At 40.6% G+C, this 20,382-nt stretch overlaps 2 protein-coding genes across 4 annotated transcripts; one reads left to right on the top strand and one right to left on the bottom strand.

The window, feature by feature from the left end:
- Positions 1 to 1,217: 1,217 nt before the first annotated feature.
- On the top strand, positions 1,218 to 3,096 carry kazald3 (Kazal-type serine peptidase inhibitor domain 3; the record flags this gene model as incomplete). The annotated part of the gene is made up of 4 exons (XM_084176477.1): positions 1,218 to 1,740; positions 2,323 to 2,483; positions 2,699 to 2,846; positions 3,008 to 3,096. 4 exons carry the CDS (start codon positions 1,218 to 1,220, stop codon positions 3,094 to 3,096), a joined length of 921 nt encoding a protein of 306 aa, XP_084032603.1.
- A 1,230-nt stretch (positions 3,097 to 4,326) lies between these two features.
- Positions 4,327 to 20,089, bottom strand: dok2 (docking protein 2). Of its 3 annotated transcripts, none has more exons than XM_084176329.1 (5): positions 19,960 to 20,089; positions 17,174 to 17,482; positions 16,377 to 16,488; positions 6,744 to 6,919; positions 4,327 to 6,337 (listed from the first exon to the last, which is right to left on the bottom strand). In XM_084176329.1, the coding sequence occupies exons 1-5, from the start codon at positions 20,017 to 20,019 to the stop codon at positions 5,345 to 5,347; spliced, it is 1,650 nt and encodes a 549-aa protein (XP_084032455.1). In that variant the 5' UTR covers positions 20,020 to 20,089; the 3' UTR covers positions 4,327 to 5,344. The 3 variants fall into 3 exon arrangements, with proteins under 3 accessions (XP_084032455.1, XP_084032456.1, XP_084032457.1); XM_084176330.1 differs by having other exon boundaries at positions 6,744 to 6,916; positions 19,960 to 20,066; XM_084176331.1 differs by having other exon boundaries at positions 17,342 to 17,482; positions 19,960 to 20,066.
- Between the last annotated feature and the right edge of the window lie 293 nt (positions 20,090 to 20,382).

The raw sequence follows: 20,382 nt of genomic DNA, 5'->3' as shown, positions 1-20,382 counted from the left end.
TAGCAATGATCAACAACCAATTTGACAGAGCTTGAATAATTTTTTTAAGAATACTGAGCAAATGTTGCACAATCCAGGTGTGGAAAGCACTTAGAGACTTACCCAGAAAGACTCACAGCTGTAATCGCTGGTGCTTTTACAAAGTATTGACTCAGGGGTGTGAATACTTATGTAAATGAGATATTTCTGTATGTCATTTTAAATACATTTGCACACATTTCTAAAAACATGTTTTCACTTTGACATTATTGGGTATTGTGTGTAGCTACGTGATAAAAAATGAACAATTTAATACATGTTTAATTCTGGCTGTAACACAACAAAATATGGAAGAAGTCAAGGGGTATGAATACTTTCTGAAGGTACTATGAACAAAGCTTACCATGACTATTACATTCTATCATCTGAATCAGTGGAGGATGGAGAAAAATCCAAGCCTGTTTTTATTTTTATACTTTTTTTATTTTGGATTTCAATCTTCAATAGCTCTTAAACAAAGCGTGCCATGACTATGACAATTATATATTTTGAATCAGGTGAGGATGGAGAAAAATCCACATATTTTTTTGGTTGAAATGTTGATATCTTCATAGTCATGGCACGCTTTGTTTAAATACTCTTGGAGATGGAAATCCGAAATCTTATTTCTTTAAAGAAAAAAGAAAAAAAGTGTGGATTGTTCTCCATCCCACCCCTGATTCAGAATTTACCATTTTCATAGCTTGGTTCAATAGCTATTGACGAGAGAACCGAATATCCAATATAAAACTAATTTTACCTCGGTCTGTGGGCGTTGCTATCAAATCATTGGTCGTTATTACTGTATGGACCGGGTGTCCTCCTGTTCCTTCTCTCACTTTTCCTGGGAATTGCTGGAAGCTTTCAAACTTCATCATATTTTTTATGTATGTCCTAATTCTAGGCTACAATGCAGGTTTGTTGAATGACAATCTGTTTTTTTTATTGTAAAGCTCTGGGCTGTGCATTCTCAGGGATCTTCGGGAGAGATATTGTCCAACATTTGTTGAACAACCCCCATCAAATCATTGGAGTGGATTTGGAAGTATGATATCGGAAATGAAAGGATACACTTTGAAGTGGACTGTATAATGATTTTGTAGACCTATAGTAGGTTATATTTTTCTGCTAAAGCATAATAACGAAATCACATTTTGTAGAAGAAAAAAAAAATCCTAGAAGACCAGCAGCCAGTCAAAATGCCATGGGAAATAATACTTTGCGGAATTATGCTTTTGCTGAACATGAGAACGTGTGAAAGCTTCCCCAACAAGTTTGATGATGACATTGACAAACGTATTGACCCATTACATGACGTTATCGATCCATTAGATTATGAGAGGATTGATGATGAGTTTGATAGGAATGTAACTGCTTGTGGTGAGTGCTCACCTGAGTTGTGTCCCGAGGCACAAGAATGCAGGGCTGGGCTAATTTTGGACAGTTGTGGTTGCTGCCAAGAGTGTGGAAATCTAGAGGGACAGACGTGTGATATTGGCGACAATAATGTATTTTACGGTCTCTGTGGGACGGATCTTCAATGCAAAATTGACGATTTGGATGTTGGAGATGGGGAAGTTGCGGAGCCGCAATGTGTCTGTCAATCGCAAGATGCGCTTTGTGGTTCCGATGACAGAACATACATGAACATTTGTCAGTTTAAAGAAGCGTACTTCTCAAATTCATCACTCAAGATGAAGCGCAAAGGTCCATGCAAAACAGGTAAATCGCTTATTATGATGCTATGCGCTTTGATTTTCGCCTAGTGCTGTCTCAGTCAGTGTAAATGTACTCATCTACAGTTACTTCTAATAAACCGTGATTAAATTGGAGGACAGTAGACAAAAGATGACTTCGGGAAACTAACATTATGGCCAAAACAGAAACAAAGCCTATTCAATCAATCTGCCAGCGAAATAATAATTAAAGTGATATTGGGCATACGAAACACACTTTATTGTCCCATGTAACACTTTGCCATGTTTTAAGAAATACCCGACACAGACCATCAAGTCAGAAAATGTAAGAAAAATAAATATGGATTAGGGCAAAGTGGTTTGTTGTCAACAGTCTTAGATTTTTCTGACAGAGTAGCAAGAGAACTCACTGAGACTGATCCAGAGGAATCTTTACTCCACCCCCAGGTTTGAGGATTTCGGGGCTGGCCTATACTTTCCCCACAGGCATTGGGAAAGATTTATTGTTTTAACCAGCTCCAGGAGTCAAGCCCCTCTCAGCCTGCAGCTCAGGAGTGAGAGAGGAAATGGCTCGTAAACACCCCAACTCTACCTCTTATTTTTTCAGTGCCGATCATCAAGGTCCCACCCCAGAACCTGGTGAATGTTACGGGCAGTAGCATGGTGTTCCTCTGTGAGGTCTTTGCCTTTCCAATGGCACTGATTGAATGGAAGAAGGATGGCAAAGACATTATTCTTCCAGGAGATGACCCACACATATCTGTCCAGGTGAACCTTGTTCACCTCTGCTGTTGCCTTAGTATATTATTTAATGTTTCCAACAATATACTTACTTATTGGATGATGCAGAAAGATTGGGTGAATTAGGCATAGGTCCTTGGTATTTCATTTTATACACTGCGTCATAGAATTATGTACATTCATTCAGTCCTAAACAGTAGGCTATGCTTAAACATGTCCTTTGTCTGTGCTGTGCTGGACAGTCTCGAGGTGGTCCCCTGAAGTATGAGCTCTCCAGCTGGCTGCAGATCGAGGAAGCTGGCCTGGCTGATGCTGGCACCTACCGCTGTGTCGCTCGGAACGAGCTCGGCAGTATCTCTGCAACGGCTGTGTTAGGAGTTCTAGGTCCAGGTAATGGCCGTTCTAGAGACAGTTCTAAAGCTGTCACACAAATCTCTCAAAATGACAGAATTCTATGGAGAATATAGTATATCTTAGATGTGAGATTGACTCTTCTTGATCTGTTTACGATGCTACTGTAGGCTAATAACCCAATCTAATACTTTTTCCAGAGGAGATGTCCGTCTACTTGATGGAGAACATGACGGACATTTTGGAGTACGGCCACTCAGAGAGAGAGTATGATGAGGATTACTACTAGTGATGTCCTCCGTTCTAAGGAATCAGCCCTCACTAACGGAGGTGCTGATGGCATCCTGAAAGTCTTCACAATTGTTGTAGTGTTGCACGTGCAGATTTGGTACAAACTGTTCAGCTTAACCACATGTTTTCATCTCTACATGTAGTCAAGATGGTGAAAGTGGAGAAACTCTTTGGATGTGATATACAACAAAATCACAGGTGAATATGTGTGGAAGTGGATTATGGAAGCGTCTGATCATTCCTGAAGTCTATATTGTACAGTATATAGTACTGAAAGCATAAGGAATGAATGTCTCTGTTCAAACCCAAGCTGTTCAAACCCATTTTCCTTGTGACTATAAGTCTACATTCCAAACCATATAAATGATGTCTTGCAGGAAAGTTAGCCCAACTGTCCTGTTACTGTCTGGTAAAATGTTTAGCCATCCCCTCAAGATGAACCTGGCATGTGTTCATCCAATATGTGCAACTGGATGTACTCTATGTGGAATGTCTAGGTGCATTGTTGTGTCTCAGAACTGGAATGTATTTTTAGTTGGTTTATAGGTTTCCATCTATCGCTGTAATGCTTGGGCAGATGTGTCAGTAAGCCAAGTCCAGCTCTGGTCGTGGTGGAAAGAAGCCCACAGATGGTTTTAATGTTTTGTGGAGCTCAGACATGAAGAGAAACACCATCTCCTTTGTGTCCTTGTGTCAACAAGGTTCTCCTATGCATTTCCTTTTATAAGAGATTATGGACTACTTTGTACTTGATCTAAATATAGCCATGCATCTACGCAAAGGAAGCAACATCAGACTAAGAATACTATGAATATATTATGAATATGAATAAACAAATTATATTACAAAGATTTGTTATATTATGCTACTTCTGAATATTACAATATATCTAATCATCTCAAAAGGGGAGCTGTGTTTTTCCAAATTATTTATGCTTTCATCTGGATAAAAAAATCTGTATTGACAAATTAAATGTAAAATGCATACATTTTGATGCGATGATGGATTACTACATACTGTTAGTTGAGTGCATATTGCATTCCCAGAAGAAAGAAATATGCAATAAATGAAAAACAGTAATCACAAACAGTCTCTGAGTGTATTTGCGTGCCGAAGTCCCTTCAGCAACACTGACTGTTAAAGTAATTACAGTCATACTGGTGTAAATCAAAGCCATGCTCTGGACCCCTACTCTTGAAATAATCAGACAATATCCCTGTTTGTTTGCTTCCATTTTATTTTGCTGTGTTATTTCAAGCAGAGCCCCTCATTGGAGGAAACCCCCAGTCAAGGAGTAACTCCCCAACTCTTGGAATCAGTTCATTTTCAACTGTATTCTTTTTTTTATATATATCAAGAGGATTGTCTGAGGCTCAGATGGGTATGGGGCTTTCAATTCCCTCGAGCTCGCCTAATATCCTGTCCACTGAAAATACATTACTGGCAAAGGAGGAGCAAAACGGTTTGAGGGAAGCAGTTCAGGTCTGCTTGAAACAGAGCTACTTGGCCTGGTTGACAGTCACAGACAGCACCAGGGTGGAAAACATAATACATTCAGGGCCTGTTTTATTTCAGAGCTATGTTTTAGTGATGTAAAGAAAGTAGGGAAATTGATATTCCTTGAAAGGTTGCAGGAATTAGGAGACAAAGCAAGAAAATGCACAATATACAGGATTCCTCTAGGGCACATTGTACTTCTACCACATGAAAACTATCAGGAAATACCTTTCCAGAGATTCAAATAATGCAAATGTATTCCAGACCTCTTCACCCCTATTAATTCTATTTTTCAACTAGATGCTGAGCAGACAGATTCAGTATCAAAATCCATAGGACTTAAAGATCACATTTATTTTCAGATTTATGACAAGTTAAGCAACTTTTTTTTTTTAACATCCTGCTTCACAGATTAAAAAGTACTTACAAAGAAAACTTGGAGTCAAGCTGTGTTGGTACCTCCTGCTGGCCAAAGACTGTACAACAGCATACAGTGTAAAACTCCACATAACACAGTATATTTCTAAAGCAAAAATATATATAAGTTATTGTAGGTGTATTCAAGACCTTCACAGCAGAAATTGGGTATATGATAAACCACGATTAAAATGCAATATGAGTGGTTTTATGAAGCATTAGGGAGCAGTAGAAAACAACCCTTGAGAAATCCTCTGAATTCAGTTTTACAATGGGCTCACACATACCTTTTCAGGATGACAACTTTGGTGTGGGCACCCTCGGTTTTCACTTTAGTTCATTTTCACCCTCACATTATCATACGGAGAGTTCTCCTCCTCTTCATGTTGGAGTGTATCTGGCGGAAAAGCTCTTTTTGGTAGCATGGGGACAGCGTAGTCGTCAACGTGAGGGTTGTATGGATACTCATGGCCATTGGGGTCAGCTATGGTGCCCATGATTTTCCAGGCATGACCTCCGACCTCCTCGGGGTCATCGTAAACAGAGGTGGGGCAGTTGGGCTCCAAAGCTACAGCTGCAGCACAGCCCTCCGGTTCATCGTAGATGTGCTCTGCCTTGGTGTAGCTGACTTTGGTGCCCTTAGACCTGCTCAGGCCTGATCGGATGGCCGACTCATCAATGCTGTCGTAGAGAGGATCTGGAGCATCGTCCTCCTGGCAGCCTGACCTCTCAGAGCCCTGCGGCTCCACCCCCGGGGGGAGGTGGACACTAAGCAGTATGTCCGCCATCAGGTTCTTGGCAATGGTGTCAAAGGGGAGGGAGTAGTCTGAGTCCTCGGAGGAGTGGTTGGGTCCAGCGCTGAGGCTGAGGGAGGGCTTATCCTCCTGCTCCCTCCTCTCCAGAGGCATGGTGATCTCCGAGTAGGTCTGACTCTTGCTGTTCATCAAAGGGCAGCTGGAGATGTTCTTCACCTGGTTCTTGCAGGGAATGCCTCTGGTGTCCAGTGTCAGGCTCTTGACCCCAGTGAGGAGTTTTTCCGTGGGGGCCTCCAATTTGGCATGGGCTAGGTGTGGGGGAGAGGAGCCGCCTCTCTGCAGGGCCTCATTGATGGTGCTGTAAACACCCGGCTCCCCTGCTGGCTGGAGCCTGGGACCAGGGTCCATCTCCTGGCCTCCTGAGGCCTGTCGGAGGGGTTGGCCTGCACTCCTCTGGAGGTTGATGGCGGACTCCAGGGCTTGGAACAGCATGTTGCCCTGTTTGGTGTCAAACTCAAAGCTACCTTCGCCAGAGTCACATCTGCGTCCCGCTTCAAAGGAAAACGTCACCTGCAAAGTAATTTTTGTGAGATTGCTTAAGACTTCACTCTGAAGGGAAGTTACTTACGTATAATTATCAGCTTTTTATATTCACTCATAGGGAGAGACCTTGTTGTGCTTTATTTAAAGACTGTACTGTATTTGGGTCGCCTTTCTTTAACACTCAAATAATTGTCCTCAACTAGGGTTGCAAAAACTTGCCCAAAATTCCCAGGTTTTCTAGAAGTCCCAGAAAGAAGATTAGTGAAATCAGGAGGGAAAAACCGGGATATCCAGGAATCCCCCAACAAGGATTTCTTGAAAACCTTGGAATTCTGGGAAAGTTACCGGAATTTTACAACCCTATCCTCAACCATTCCAAGAGAGATTTGTTGAGTGTTTAGATGGGCTTTTGGAGTTGACAGTTTGATGTCACCTTGTCCCGTCCGAACCTCCGGAGGAAGCGGTAGGGCCAGCTGAAGAGAACCTCTCCTGATTTGGGCTCTTTGAGGAGGAGGCTGTCGAAGTCTGTCCGTAGAACACAGGGGCCTCTCAGCTTGCAGCGCTCTGCTGCCTCCGTCCTCCTCACCACCACCCTGAAGTCCTTCACTGCTGTGAAACAGACAGACAGGATGTAACAGACAGACAGCATGGGAAACAGACAGACACTATGCTCTAACTCAACGCAAACAATATCACACTGACTCAAATTGTAGTGTCCTTATTACACATGGATTTTTACACCATATTGCTCAAGTGAACAGTAAACCTGGCTTTAAAAAAACAGATAAAGCAACACCTCACAGAACAACGCCTCTCCCTTATTTGACCTAAATATTTTGTGTGTATTTACTAATAGATGCTACTGAATGTAATGTCTTTGAATGTTCTGTATTATGTCATGTACTGTATATAATAAATAATAAAATACCAAATACCAAATAAAAATAGCAAAGATGGGGGAGGTTTGAAAATGCTGTGGGGTTGCTTTGCTGCCTCTGCTACTGGGGGCCTTGAAAGAGTGCATCCTGTAATCATCAGATATCAGGTGTTTTGTAGTCAATTGTTCAACCCACCCACTGGGCACACCACGTAATTTTAATGTATATAACTGGGTCATAATTGGTTGAGATGTTGATCAATGAGATTACAAACTATATTATCCCACTCAAAAAGACAGACAAAAGTTAGTTGAATTTCCAATGTGTTATCACTATGCTTTCAACCATATAAAAGCACAACCAAATTCCAATGGAAAAACAATGTCTAATTTTTGGTTTAGTTGTCACCCAAATACTGTATTACAAAGTAATATTGAATTGTGTTTGGTTGACAACGAAACCAAATATCAACATTTGAAGGAAATGTATGTACTGCTTGGATAGTTCCATCTGAGCCACTGGCTTAATCCCATTCTTTAACTTTTATTTTTGGTTGAGTTGGAGACGTGAATCCAACATATCATTTGTTAACTTGTATTTAAAAAGTGATATTGAATTGTGTTTGGTTGTCAATGCAACCAAATATCAACATTTTGAAGGAGGTGTATCTTTTGCTTGGATAGTTCCATCTGTGCCACTGACTTAGTCTGGATTTAATTCCAGTGTGTCTACAAATTAATAATTGATATGTTCAGTGATGTAGTGGTAAAAACAAATAAGTGGGTAAACTCTGAACTCCGGTGCGGTGAAAAAAGTCACGCTTCCTATACTTTAAATGCATTTTTCTGCAAAAGGTGGGTCAATTTGGCAAAATAAAAGTGGGTAAACTGCACTTAGTTGCATTTGTCCTCCACTTCACCACTGGATATGTTGGATTCACATCGCCATCTCAAACAAAAATCTAAGTTAAAGAATAGGACTAAATCAAATCAAACTTTAAATGCACTTTAAATAAAGTTTGATTTGATTTAGTCCTATTCTTCAACTTACATTCTTGGTTGATGGAGATGTGAATCCAACATATACACTACCGTTCAAAAGTTTGGGGTCACTTAGAAATGTCCTTGTTTTCGAAAGAAAAGCAATTTTTATGTCAATTAAAATAACATAAAATTAATCAGAAATACAGTGTAGACATTGTTAATGTTGTAAATGGCTATTGTAGCTGGAAATGGCTGATTTATAATGGAATATCTACATAGGCGTACAGAGGCCCATTATCAGCAACCATCAGTCCTGTGTTCCAATGGCACGTTGTGTTTGCTAATCCAAGTTTATCATTTTAAAAGGCTAATTGATCATTAGAGGCGACTCCAGGATGCTGACCATCTAGGCAGAGTTGCAAAGAAAAAGCCACATCTCAGACTGGCCAATAAAAAGAAAAGATTAAGATGGGCCATCTGAGATATGGCTTTTTCTTTGCAACTCTGCCTAGAAGGTCAGCATCCCGGAGTCGCCTCTTCACTGTTGATGTTGAGACTGGTGTTTTGCGGGTACTATTTAATGAAGCTGCCAGTTGAGGACCTGTAAGGCGCCTGTTTCTCAAACTAGACACTCTTGCTCAGTTGTGCACCAGGGCCTCCTACTCCCCTTTCTATTCTGGTTAGAGCCAGTTTGCGCTGTTCTGTGAAGGGAGTAGTACACAGCGTTGTACGAGATCTTCAGTTTCTTGGCAATTTCTCGCATGGAATAGCCTTAATTTCTCAGAACAAGAATAGACTGTTTCTGGCCATTTTGAGCCTGTAATCGAACCCACAATTGCTAATGCTTCAGATACTCAACTAGTCTCAAGAAGGCCAGGTTTATTGCTTCTTTAATCAGCACAACAGTTTTCAGCCGTGCTAACATAATTGCAAAAGGGTTTTCTAATGACCAATTAGCCTTTTTAAATGACAAATTATTAATTTGTAGACAAACTGCCAGACTAATAAGTCAGTGGCACATGTGGAACTATTCAAGCAGAAGATACATGTCCTTCAAATGTTGATTTTTGGTTGCGTTGACATTATATACAAAGTTTGTCTATGTTGGAATTTGGTTGCCATGATGACATACAGTGCCTTCAGAAAGTATTCACATCCCTTGACCCCTTGAGATTTTGTGTCACTGGCCTACACACAATACCCCATTATGTCAAAGTGGAATTATGTTTTTAGAATCTTTTACAAATTAATTACAAATTAAAAGCTGAAATGTCTTGAGTCAGTAAGTATTCAACCTCTTTGTTATGGCAAGCCTACATAAGTTCAGGAGTAAAAATGTGCTTAGCAAGTCACATAATACGTTCAACTCACTCTGTGTGCGATAACAGTGTTTAACGTGATTTCTGAATGACTACCTCATCTCTGTACCCCACACGTACAATTATCTGTAAGGTCCCTCAATTCGAGCAGTGAATTTCAAACACAGATTCAACCACAAAGACCAGGGAGGTTTTCCAATGCCTTGCAAAGAAAGGTACCTATTGGTAAATGGGTAAAAAAAAGAAAATCAGACATTGAATATTCCTTTGAGCATGGTGAAGTTATTAATTACACTTTGGATACACCCAGTCACTACAAAGATACAGGCGTCCTTCCTAACTCAGTTGGCGGACAGGAAGGAAACCGCTCAGGGATTTCACCATGAGGCCAATGGTGACTTTAAAACAGTTAGAGAGTTTAATGGTTGTGATAGGAGAAAACTGAGGATGGATCAACAACATTGTAGTTATTCCACAATACTAACCTAAATGACAGAATTAAAAGAAGGAAGCCTGTACAGATTTTTTTATTTTTTATTTTTTAAACATGCATCCTGTTTGCAATAAGACAATAAAGTCAAACTGCAAAAAATGTGGCAAAGAAATTGTCCTGAATACAAAGCGTTATGTTTGGGGCAAATCCAACACAACATATCACTGAGTACCACTGCTCATATTTTCAAGCATGGTGGTGGCTGCATAATGTTACGGGTCTGCTTGGACTAGGGAGTTCTTTAGGATAAAATAAACTGAATGGAGCTAAGTACAGGAAAAATCCTAAAGGAAAACCTGGTTCAGTCTGCAATAGACATGGAGACAAATTCACCTTTCAGCAGGACAATAACCTAACACACAAGGCCAAATATACACTGGAGTTGCTTACCAAGACGACATTGAATGTTCCTGAGTGGCTTAGTTACAGTTTTGACTTAAATAGGCTTGAAAATCTGTGCCAAGACGTGAAAATGGATGTCTAGCAATGATCAACAACCAACTTGAAAGAGCTTGATGAATTTTAAAAATAATAATGTGCAAATACTGTACAATCCAGGTGTGCAAAGCTCTTAGAGACTTACCCAGAAAGACTCACAGCTGTAATCGCTGCCAACGGTGATTCTAACATGTATTGACTCAATACTTACATGTATTGGTGTCAATACTTACGTAAATGAGATATTTCTGTATTTCAATGTGAAATTTCACCCTCAAAACAACAGTTTACGTTGATTCATTTTTTCAAATACAATGTATTTTCCACGTAGATTCCACGTCACAATATGTTGACAAATTACGTTGAAACAACGTTGATTCAACCAGTCTGTGTTGAGTGGGCAGTGTCCAAAAACTGGGTCTACATTGAAGGTTGCGGGTCTTCCTGCAGGACAACGACCCCAAACACACATAAAAAAGCAGCCAGAAATGGTTAAGAAGTAGTGCTGGACTGTTCTGGAGTGGCCAGTAAAGAGTCCAGATCTGAATCACATCTAAAAGCTATAGCAAGATCTGAAAACAGCAGTTGGTGGAGGGCATCCCTCAAATATTGAAGAATTAGAGCAGTTTGCTGCTGAGAAGTGGGGCAAATTGTCAGTACAACGGTGCAGCAAGCTCATAGATGGCTATAAGAAGTGTTTGTCTGCAGTTATCTTGGCCAAAGGCTGCACAACCAAGTACTAGCCCAGTGGTGCCAATAATTGTGTCCATGCCATTTGTCTTTATTTTCTCAATAAAAAATGTAAACTTAAGTTTCCAGAAATGTAATTGTTCCTTCAATGTTGAAAATCTATTTTATTTTAGAAGAAATAGGGAATTATTTAAGAAAAGTGCAAGTGTGCCAATATATTTGGCCTCAACTGTACAGTACAGAGTTAAAGAACAAAGACTCTCTGCATGTCCTAGCATATTGTACTGTAGGCTCACAGGCTCCTTTTCCAAAGTGGTGCGATAAGTGATTTTCCAAAAGAAATCCAGTTGTAAAGTGATCATTCCAGTGCTGGAAAAAAAAACTGCTACTGTGGTTCCCATGATGAACGAAACAAGCCAAGTTACAGTCGGTGCAATGAACATAAGCTATGGGGGAGAGCACTGCACTTTGTCAGTTGTTCTGTGGGAGGGAGATCAAATCCCTGTCACAGCCAGAGGCATACGACTCCTGTTTTTCCATTCACTTGGATAACGGTCTTTAAGTGAGAGAAATGTGGAACGCATTCTCATTACCAATCCTAGACCTACACAGAGCCATGTACAGTGGCTTGCGAAAGTATTCACCCCCCTTGGCTTTTTTCCTATTTTGTTGCCTTACAACCTGGAATTAAAATCGATTTGTTGGGGGTTTGTATCATTTGATTTACACAACATGCCTACCACTTTGAAGATGCAAAATACCTTTTTTGTGTGAAACAAACAAGAAATAAGACAAAAAAACTTAAAACTTGAGCGTGCATAACTATTCACCCCCCCAAAGTCAATACTTTGTAGAGCCACCTTATGCAGCAGGGGGTATGTCTCTATAAGCTTGGCACAGGGATTTCTGCTTATTCTTCAAGGCAAAACTGCTCCAGCTCCGTCAAGTTGGATGGGTTCCGCTGGTGTACAGCAATCTTTAAGTCATACCACAGATTCTCAATTGGATTGAGGTCTGGGCTTTGACTAGGCCATTCCAAGACATTTAAATGTTTCCCCTTAAACCACTCGAGTGTTGCTTTAGCAGTATGCTTAGGGTCATTGTCCTGCTGGAAGGTGAACCTCCGTCCCAGTCTCAAATCTCTGGAAGACTGAAACAGGTTTCCCTCAAGAATTTCCCTGTATTTAGCGCCATCCATCATTCCTTCAATTCTGACCAGTTTCCCAGTCCCTGCCGATGAAAACCATCCCCACAGTATGATGCTGCCACCCCCATGCTTCACTGTGGGGATGGTGTTCTCGGGGTGATGAGAGGTGTTGGGTTTGCGCCAGACATAGCGTTTTCCTTGATGGCCAAAAAGCTCAATTTTAGTCTCATCTGACCAGAGTACCTTCTTCCATATGTTCGGGGAGTCTCCCACATGCCTTTTGGCGAACACCAAACATGTTTGATTATTTCTTTTCTTTAAACAATGTATTTTTTCTGGCCACTCTTCCATAAAGCCCAGCTCTGTGGAGTGTACAGCTTAAAGTGGTCCTATGGACAGATACTCCAATCTCCGCTGTGGAGATTTGCAGCTCCTTCAGGGTTATCTTTGGTCTCTTTGTTGCCTCTCTGATTATTTTATTAATGCCCTCCTTGCCTGGTCCGTGACTTTGGTGGGCGGCCCTCTCTTGGCAAGTTTGTTGTGGTGCCATATTCTTTCCATTTTTTAAATAATGGATTTAATGGTGCTCCGTGGGATGTTCAAAGTTTCTGATATTTTTTTATAAACCCATCTGTACTTCTCCACAACTTTGTCCCTGACCTGTTTGGAGAGCTCCTTGGTCTTCATGGTGCCGCTTGCTTGGTGGTGCCCCTTGCTTAGTGGTGTTGCAGACTCTGGGGCCTTTCAGTACAGATGTATATATACTGAGATCATGTGACAGATCATGTGACACTTAGATTGCACACAGGTGGACTTTATTGAACTGATTATGTGACTACTGAAGGTAATTGGTTGCACCATATCTTATTTAGGGGCTTCATAGCAAATACATATGCACGCACCACTTTTCCGTTATTTATGTTTTAGAATTTTTTGAAACAAGTTTTTTTTTTAATTTCACTTCACCAATTTGGCCTATTTTGTGTATGTCCATTACATGAAATCCAAATAAAAATAAATTTAAATTACAGGTTGTAATGCAACAAAATAGGAAAAACGCCAAGGGGGATGAATACTTATGCAAGGCACTGTATTTAGAATCTAAATACATGGCTCTGGTAATACATACATACGTACATTTTCCAAATCCCTTTAGAGAGAGCTAACAATATGGGAGTTTGAATATACTGTAGATCACAATGTGTAAGCATGATTTCAAACCAAATACTTCCCACTAATGGATGAAATGGATGAAAACCGACACTTGTGAAAACCTGTCACATCCATCCCTATCCCTTCCCTTTAGGGTGCCTTCAAACCAGAATGCATGAAACACATGTCAAACGCAGCGGTTTAGTAGGGCGGGGAGAAATGATTAGCAAGAAACGGTGTTCTACATTTAAAAATTGGTTGTGACGGACACATCTTGGCAACTTTTCTTATTGACAGCACATCACAACCCTAGGCCCTCCCCCATTGCACTGCTCCCATTGAGCAGGTAGCTTAGTGGTTAAGAGCGTAGTGCCAGTAACCGAGCTGACTAGGTGGAAAATCTGTCGATGTGCCCTTGAGCAAGGCACTTAACCCTAATTGCTCCTGTAAGTCGCTCTGGATAAGAACGTCTGCTAAATGACCTTTTTTTTTTTTTTTTTTTTATAAAACATTGGGTTGCTGCATTTTTTTACAGATCCGTTTGTCTCATTTCAAAGCACCCTTAACTGAGCTGGATCTTCACTGTAGCCTCTTTGAGCAGCACCTATGTAACAGAGCTGAGCAGAGCAGCATGTTTGTAAAATGTGGCTTAGGAAGCCACAGACATATTGCTGCACTGAGTAGAGGATGTTTCGTTGAGAAGATGCACTGGCATGCAACCTCTCAGCACTTCCTCAATCAACAAAAAGAGAGAAGGGCCTATTGACTTCCTGTTACATCCAAGCCCTATATGACAGAAATACCCTGTTCTTAAAATAAACTCGCTGACTTCTCTATACAGTAGCTCGGCTCCACCTCTTTGCCACTGGTGGATGAGCCTAAACCACTAAACCAGTTTCTCATCTGAATTTATTTTTATAAAAAATATTTCTCCTCAGTTCCGTTCTACATTGCCTTCAGGTCATGTGATACTTTGCAGTCTGTCTGTAGGCCTATTTGGAGGCACATCAAACCAAGCGTGGCCCTGTGAAATGCTATTGTGTAAGTGTTTTGGTTTCTGGGTTCTTCTCTTCCCAGGTGCTTGGTTCAGAAGGTTGAGGTTGAGGAGTTGCTTCCTCTGCCTGGTGCACCACATGCGTTTGCCGTTCGTTTATGAGAGGCATCGGATTGCATGACTGAAAATGGCACATGAAATAAAAAAAACACAGAGAATTCAGGATGGAATTCAGACTATCAAAGACGGACAACTCCACAGTCACTTCAACTCAAGGTGCCATGGCTACTACATACACTGTGTAATGCCGATAGCACTACTTTCAAATTAGACAACTGTGCTTCCTTTGGCTCATACAGTATCTGGCTACGATCAGCTCAGTGGAGCCTATTCATATCACACACAGAGATACTATTACATTTTTGTCATCCTACAGTAAACATGTCCCTTTTCATAAATACCAGAAAACAATCTGAATCGGAGTGTGTACCCACAGAACAATACACTGGCTGCAGGCCTGTCAGCTGAAAGTTTAGCAGACGCTCTTATCCAGAGTGACTTACATTATTATTATTTTTTTCATACTGTCCCCCCGTGGGAATCAAACCCACAACCCTGGCGTTGCAAACGCCATGCTTTACCAACTGAGCTACATCCCTGCCGGCCATTCCCTCCCCTACCCTGGATGCCGCTGGGCCAATTGTGCGTCGCCCCATGGGTCTCCCGGTCGCAGCCAGCTACGACAAAGCCTGGATTCGAACTAGGATCTCTAGTGGCACAGCTAGCACTGCGATGCAATGCCTTAGACCACTGTGCCACTCGGGAGTCTAGTTGCATGCAGAAGTTGTTACGCTTGTGATCTCAAACGCAGGCTCTGGTTTACCTCACTTGCATCTACTAATAATAGACATACTGGTATGATTAACCCAAATCACTGCCACAATACTGTAGCTATTACTATGTTGCTGCTAAGGACACATCTTGTTCTAGTTTTTATCAATAAGGAACTAATGATAGTTGTAGACAAGAATATCCAAGATCCAGGGTGAGAACAACATAGCTAAAAACTGGACACAGATTAAGTCTTTAATTAAAAAGCATGCTCAATGGAGAATCTCCATTGAAATAGCTTTTTAGTCCAGTATTTATCTGTCTGGGAAATCAGCCCTAAATGTTGTTGGTTGTAATGATGTGATTTTTAACAGACCAATGTATATGTCAAAAGTCATGTATTTCCCTCATTGCACTTTTAAGACATTGAGAGAACAGAAAACAGCAGAAAACAGGATGTAACTGACTTCTGACTGATAAGTAAGTGGTCAATGTGCAAACATGCGGACACTGGTGGAGCAATACTCGTCAACCACAAGACAGGAACATGTGGCACAATTTTCCACTATGTATAAGAAATAGAGATGTACACAATGTGTCTTTGTGTGGAAGAGGCCACTGAAAATATATTACAAAATGCAGTTAGGTTTTATATTATAGTTTCACATTTTTATTTTATTTTATCTACTGTATAGTCAAGTTTTTTGAACATTTGCCTCCAATGGAAAATATTAAGAAGAACTTCCTCTATTCAAACTGTAATGCTCCTATGTATACACCCCAATATGACTTACTTGACTAAAGCCCTAGGTTCCTTGACTTGAGCACTGTATACCCTCCAGTATACACTCCAGTAACTGATTATAGTGGTGACAAGTCAGGCACCTTTATCCTCTCATTACAAGCCATTAGATGAAGGTCAAAGAACAGGGTCCCATGACCTGAAAGAGCTCAGGGCTGTATTAGATATAGTGGGTCACAGCAAGTGCTATGTAGTCAGACAGTATAAGTGGCACTTTTCTCTGCAGTTATCTTAGAATGCCCTGTGTGTGTGTGTGTGTGTGTGTGCTTGCACTAGTGTATGTGTCATGCTATGTAAAATGATTTAGTTTTCCTTCACGGGGTGAAGAGCAAGACTTACCACTGTCTCTTCTGCTGTACAGAGAGTTGTCCTCCATCCCCATTTCTGCAGGATCTGCCTTTGATCGCTGCATACTGCTACGCCTCATCCCTCCTTTCTCACCCCAGTTCATCTGCATGGGCCAAATATACCAGTCATCATAAACATACTGTGAACGTCAACATTTCCACATTTTGGAAGAAAACAGACTGCAGGGCATTGGAATGTATGTATTGTTGGTTGTGCGTAATAATAGCAGTGTTCACTTGTGTACTTAGCAGTGTTCACTTGTGTACTTAGCACCAGATCTGTACCAGCTGTTTCACCAGTGTTAGTTGGATAATGGATAATGCTGGCTAGCTACTGCTGTGGCACTGTTTTTTTCCACCTGAATTGTATTTTGCTAACACAAAGCATATAAGGGAGAGACTGTTTACTAAGTTCAAAATACAAGCTGAGTGAGCCATTAGTCTTCAGCAGTCAGCTAAAAACAGTTCAAATTGGTGGGTTTCTTTGCTAAACCCTGCCACTGTTTTTCATCACATGATGGTAGAGTCAAACCTCAGAAGCCAGTGTGTGACTATCTTTTTATAGCATGACAGTTTTGAGTTCCTGAATTATCTGCTTGCTTTTCAAACATATCTTGAAGTGTAATGTCATATATTGCTGTATGTATGTTGCTGTATCAGTTATGATTTAGGTCCCCAGCCCTATGTTGAACTGTACATGAACTGTACATGCAGCATCACAGAAAGTGAGACCCCTCTACTTTTAAGCAGAATAAAACCTGACAGAACAAGGGATCTGACTGAACGTACAGGGAATGCAATTTCACAAAGTTTCTGTGTCCAGTCGTCCAGCTCGACCATCTCCGCAGCAAACACAAAAAGTTTGTCTGCTGTCTCCACATGGAACTGGCCACAGTCTTTCGGGGAGCCCTCAATGTCCACCTCTGACACCCGGATACAGTCGCTTAGCTTGATCACCTTCTTGCTCTCCTGCTGCTTGCGGAGGCTTTTGTCTGATTTCTCCAGGGTGCTCGCACCATCTTTGTATTCAAAGAACTCCAAGCGTGAGATGGAGCAGGTACTCTCCCTGTACAGGATCGACCAGACCTTTTTCCATTTCTGTAGGGGAGTATACAAAGCATTGGGTCAGACAGCAACCAATATTTACATTTTTAAGAGATGTCTCTACGTGGTTACTGTAAACCCTATTACTAGTTTCACTTCCTATAGCCTGGAATAGGTTTGACCGTATCCAACTTGTTCAGCATGTGAAAAGAGGAAGACAAAGTGAATCTATCATTCTGAATCCAATTTCAACACTGCTCTTCATATGGCATTGTTCAATACTGTTGAAGGGAATAACTTGGATGCGTTGCTCTGTGAATGAAGTCCCTTTAAAACATGAAATATTTTGCAATACTACAAAGAAATGCGATTGATTCAGTCTGCCACAGTGGAGATGGGTTTTACAGATTGGCTGCTACTGCTGCTATTGCACGACTAAATCAAAACCCTCTAAGGGGAATTTCGACACTGGTCTGAGACCTGCAATACTGCTCCTGGAGCTAATACAAACACATCAGGGAAGTCTAGCCTGACAGGAAATTGACCTTAAGTATAGGTTACTCCCCCTGGTTTAACTAAACAGAGACTCTTTAATCTACATAAGTCGTTGGTACTGAACAATGCAAATCTTTGGCTGTACCACATAAAAGTTATTGGTTGATGTTTGTCTTTATAACTGGATAAATACCGCTGGTGATTCCAACAGATGACTATCTCAAGGCAAACTTCTCATGAAGAGATTGAAAACTGTGAAAAAGGAAATATGTATGTAATAGAGAGAAGTAGTAATTGCATCTTTTTGTAGGCACTAACTCTGCCATGGTTCTTTGGACAAAGCCTATGGGGAAATTAGTGTCATTTTTGTAGGGGTTTTGGATAAAGCCGAAAATAAGGTCTGTGGTAAAGACAGGCTTAGGAGATCTTATACGTTTTGTTCTGAGATAATCTTCATCAGCTAACGTCACTTTTTGTGAATTTTGAAGCATTTATGTAATTCTTAAAAAGCACATAAAGGCTTCATAATTAATAAAGGTCATGTTAACTGACTGATATTGTCCCATAAAACAAAACATATAACCTCAGACCTTATTTTCTGTGTTTATCACAAAACCCTATTCTTTCCCCATTCATTTTCACCATAGGGATGGCTGAACGAACCAGAGGTAACTCATTTCCGAGTTTTAGGACTACAAGCTGGCAAACTCTATACAACACAGCAGAGTATTTAACGCTCTCTCTTCAGTCATGTGTGGCAACATCATTATACTGTCTTTCTTGATGAGCGTTAGCTATACTGTACAAAAAAATCTAGTTGTTTCAACGTATTATTATTATTATTAAGTAACTGGTTCCACAGCCATTTTTTTTATTTACTCAACTTTTTGGTCCAAGTGTTACCTGAACTAGAAAAAAATTGTTGGCCTAAAATTCAGTCAATTTAAAATGATGTGTTTGCTCAACTTGTCTCACATGTTCATTCAACTATAAATTATTATTTGGGCATCTAAAACTAAAAAAGGATGTGCAACTGGTTACACACACACAAACAGTGCTTTTATCTTTCATATTGTACACACGTTGACATACATGATTACATTGTGCATGTTCATTTATACAGTCATTATTATTCAACATGTCCTAACCTGGGATTTGAACTCACAACCTCTTGGTTCATGGCATTTTGATCTTCCTGCTACGCCACCATGTCTGTGTCAATTATCAGTTAATCTGACTATTCTCTCGTCATTGTTTTGATTGACTTATTTCAGCAATTATGGGGGTTTCTGTATAGTTGTCTAATGTTGGTGGAGCATATTACTCTGTTTTAATGTTACTCCTTAATAAATCAAATAGTTTTTCTTGAGTGTACTTTTAACAGAGCTGAGATTTAGTGCAAAGTGTAGCAATAGAGGCGAAAACAGTCATTGAAATCAGTAATTGACACAGACATGGTAGCGTAGCAGGAAGATTGGAATGCAGTGAGGTTGCGAGTTAAAATCCCAGATGAGGACATGTTGAATATGAATTACTGTATAAATGCACATAATAATTGAAAACATTGTATGTTAAAAACACTGTGTGTTTGTATAACTAATTCCACAGCCTTTTTTAGGTAAGACGCACAAATAATAATTTCTAGTTGAATGAACATATGAGACAATTTGAGCGAACACATCATTTTAAATTGGCTGAATTTCTGAAGTTTGGTCCAACTATTTTTTTTTCTTTCAGGTAACACTTGGACCGAAAAGTGGAGTAAACCAAAAAAAGGCTGTGGAACCAGTTATTTCATAATCATTCGTTGAAACAACTAGACATTTTGTTTTACGGTGTAGATGATTTCACAACCTCAATCCATTAGCAGCTCTTTCTTACATGATAAGAATACCACTAATTCGATTGGTGGATGACTCATGCTCATGATATCGAGAAGGCATAAGCCATTGAGTTTACGTGTGTGAGTAAGCAACACATATTAATACAGTGTGTACAGGCCACACAGAGACTCTTAGAAGAGTGCCAGATCTTACCTTGCCAAACCTCTGTTGCTGTAAGTAGAGCATTCCTTTCTTCCTGATGTCCTCCTCCATGGTGCACCAGCTCTCAGTTGCCCCTACTCCTCTCCACTTTTATCTCTGTTCAGCACGACACCCTGCTTGTGGTATCTATCTACAAATGAAGCAAACACCTCAAGTTCCCTGTCATGTTGACTTCCTGTATGCGCCGCTGCATCACAGAACACATCCGTCTAGAACTAGGACACGGGGTGTGTGTGGTACATTTTTGTCATTTAGCAGACGCTCTTATCCAGAGCGACATAAAGGAGCAATTAGAGTTAAGTGCCTTGCTCATGGGCACATCGACCGATTTTTCCCCTAGTCGGCTCAGGGATTCGAAACAGCAACCTTTGGTTACTGGCCCAACGCTCTTAACCGCTAGGCTATCTGCCACCC

This window comes from Coregonus lavaretus (genome assembly GCF_964263955.1).
Source record: "Coregonus lavaretus genome assembly, chromosome: 14".
NCBI classification, from domain to species: domain Eukaryota; kingdom Metazoa; phylum Chordata; class Actinopteri; order Salmoniformes; family Salmonidae; genus Coregonus; species Coregonus lavaretus.
Note: the sequence above shows the minus strand (reverse complement) of the source record. Positions and strands in the feature narration are given on the sequence as shown.

Coding starts and splice junctions, on each gene's coding strand:
- dok2 (XM_084176329.1), bottom strand. CDS start 20,019: ATGGAGGAGGACATCAGGAAGAAAGGAATGCTCTACTTACAGCAACAG. Junction 16,489..17,173: donor TTTGTGAAATTGCATTCCCT/GTACGTTCAGTC, acceptor TGGCCCATGCAG/ATGAACTGGGGTGAGAAAGG. Junction 6,920..16,376: donor GTACAGCAGAAGAGACAGTG/GTAAGTCTTGCT, acceptor TCTGTTTCACAG/CAGTGAAGGACTTCAGGGTG.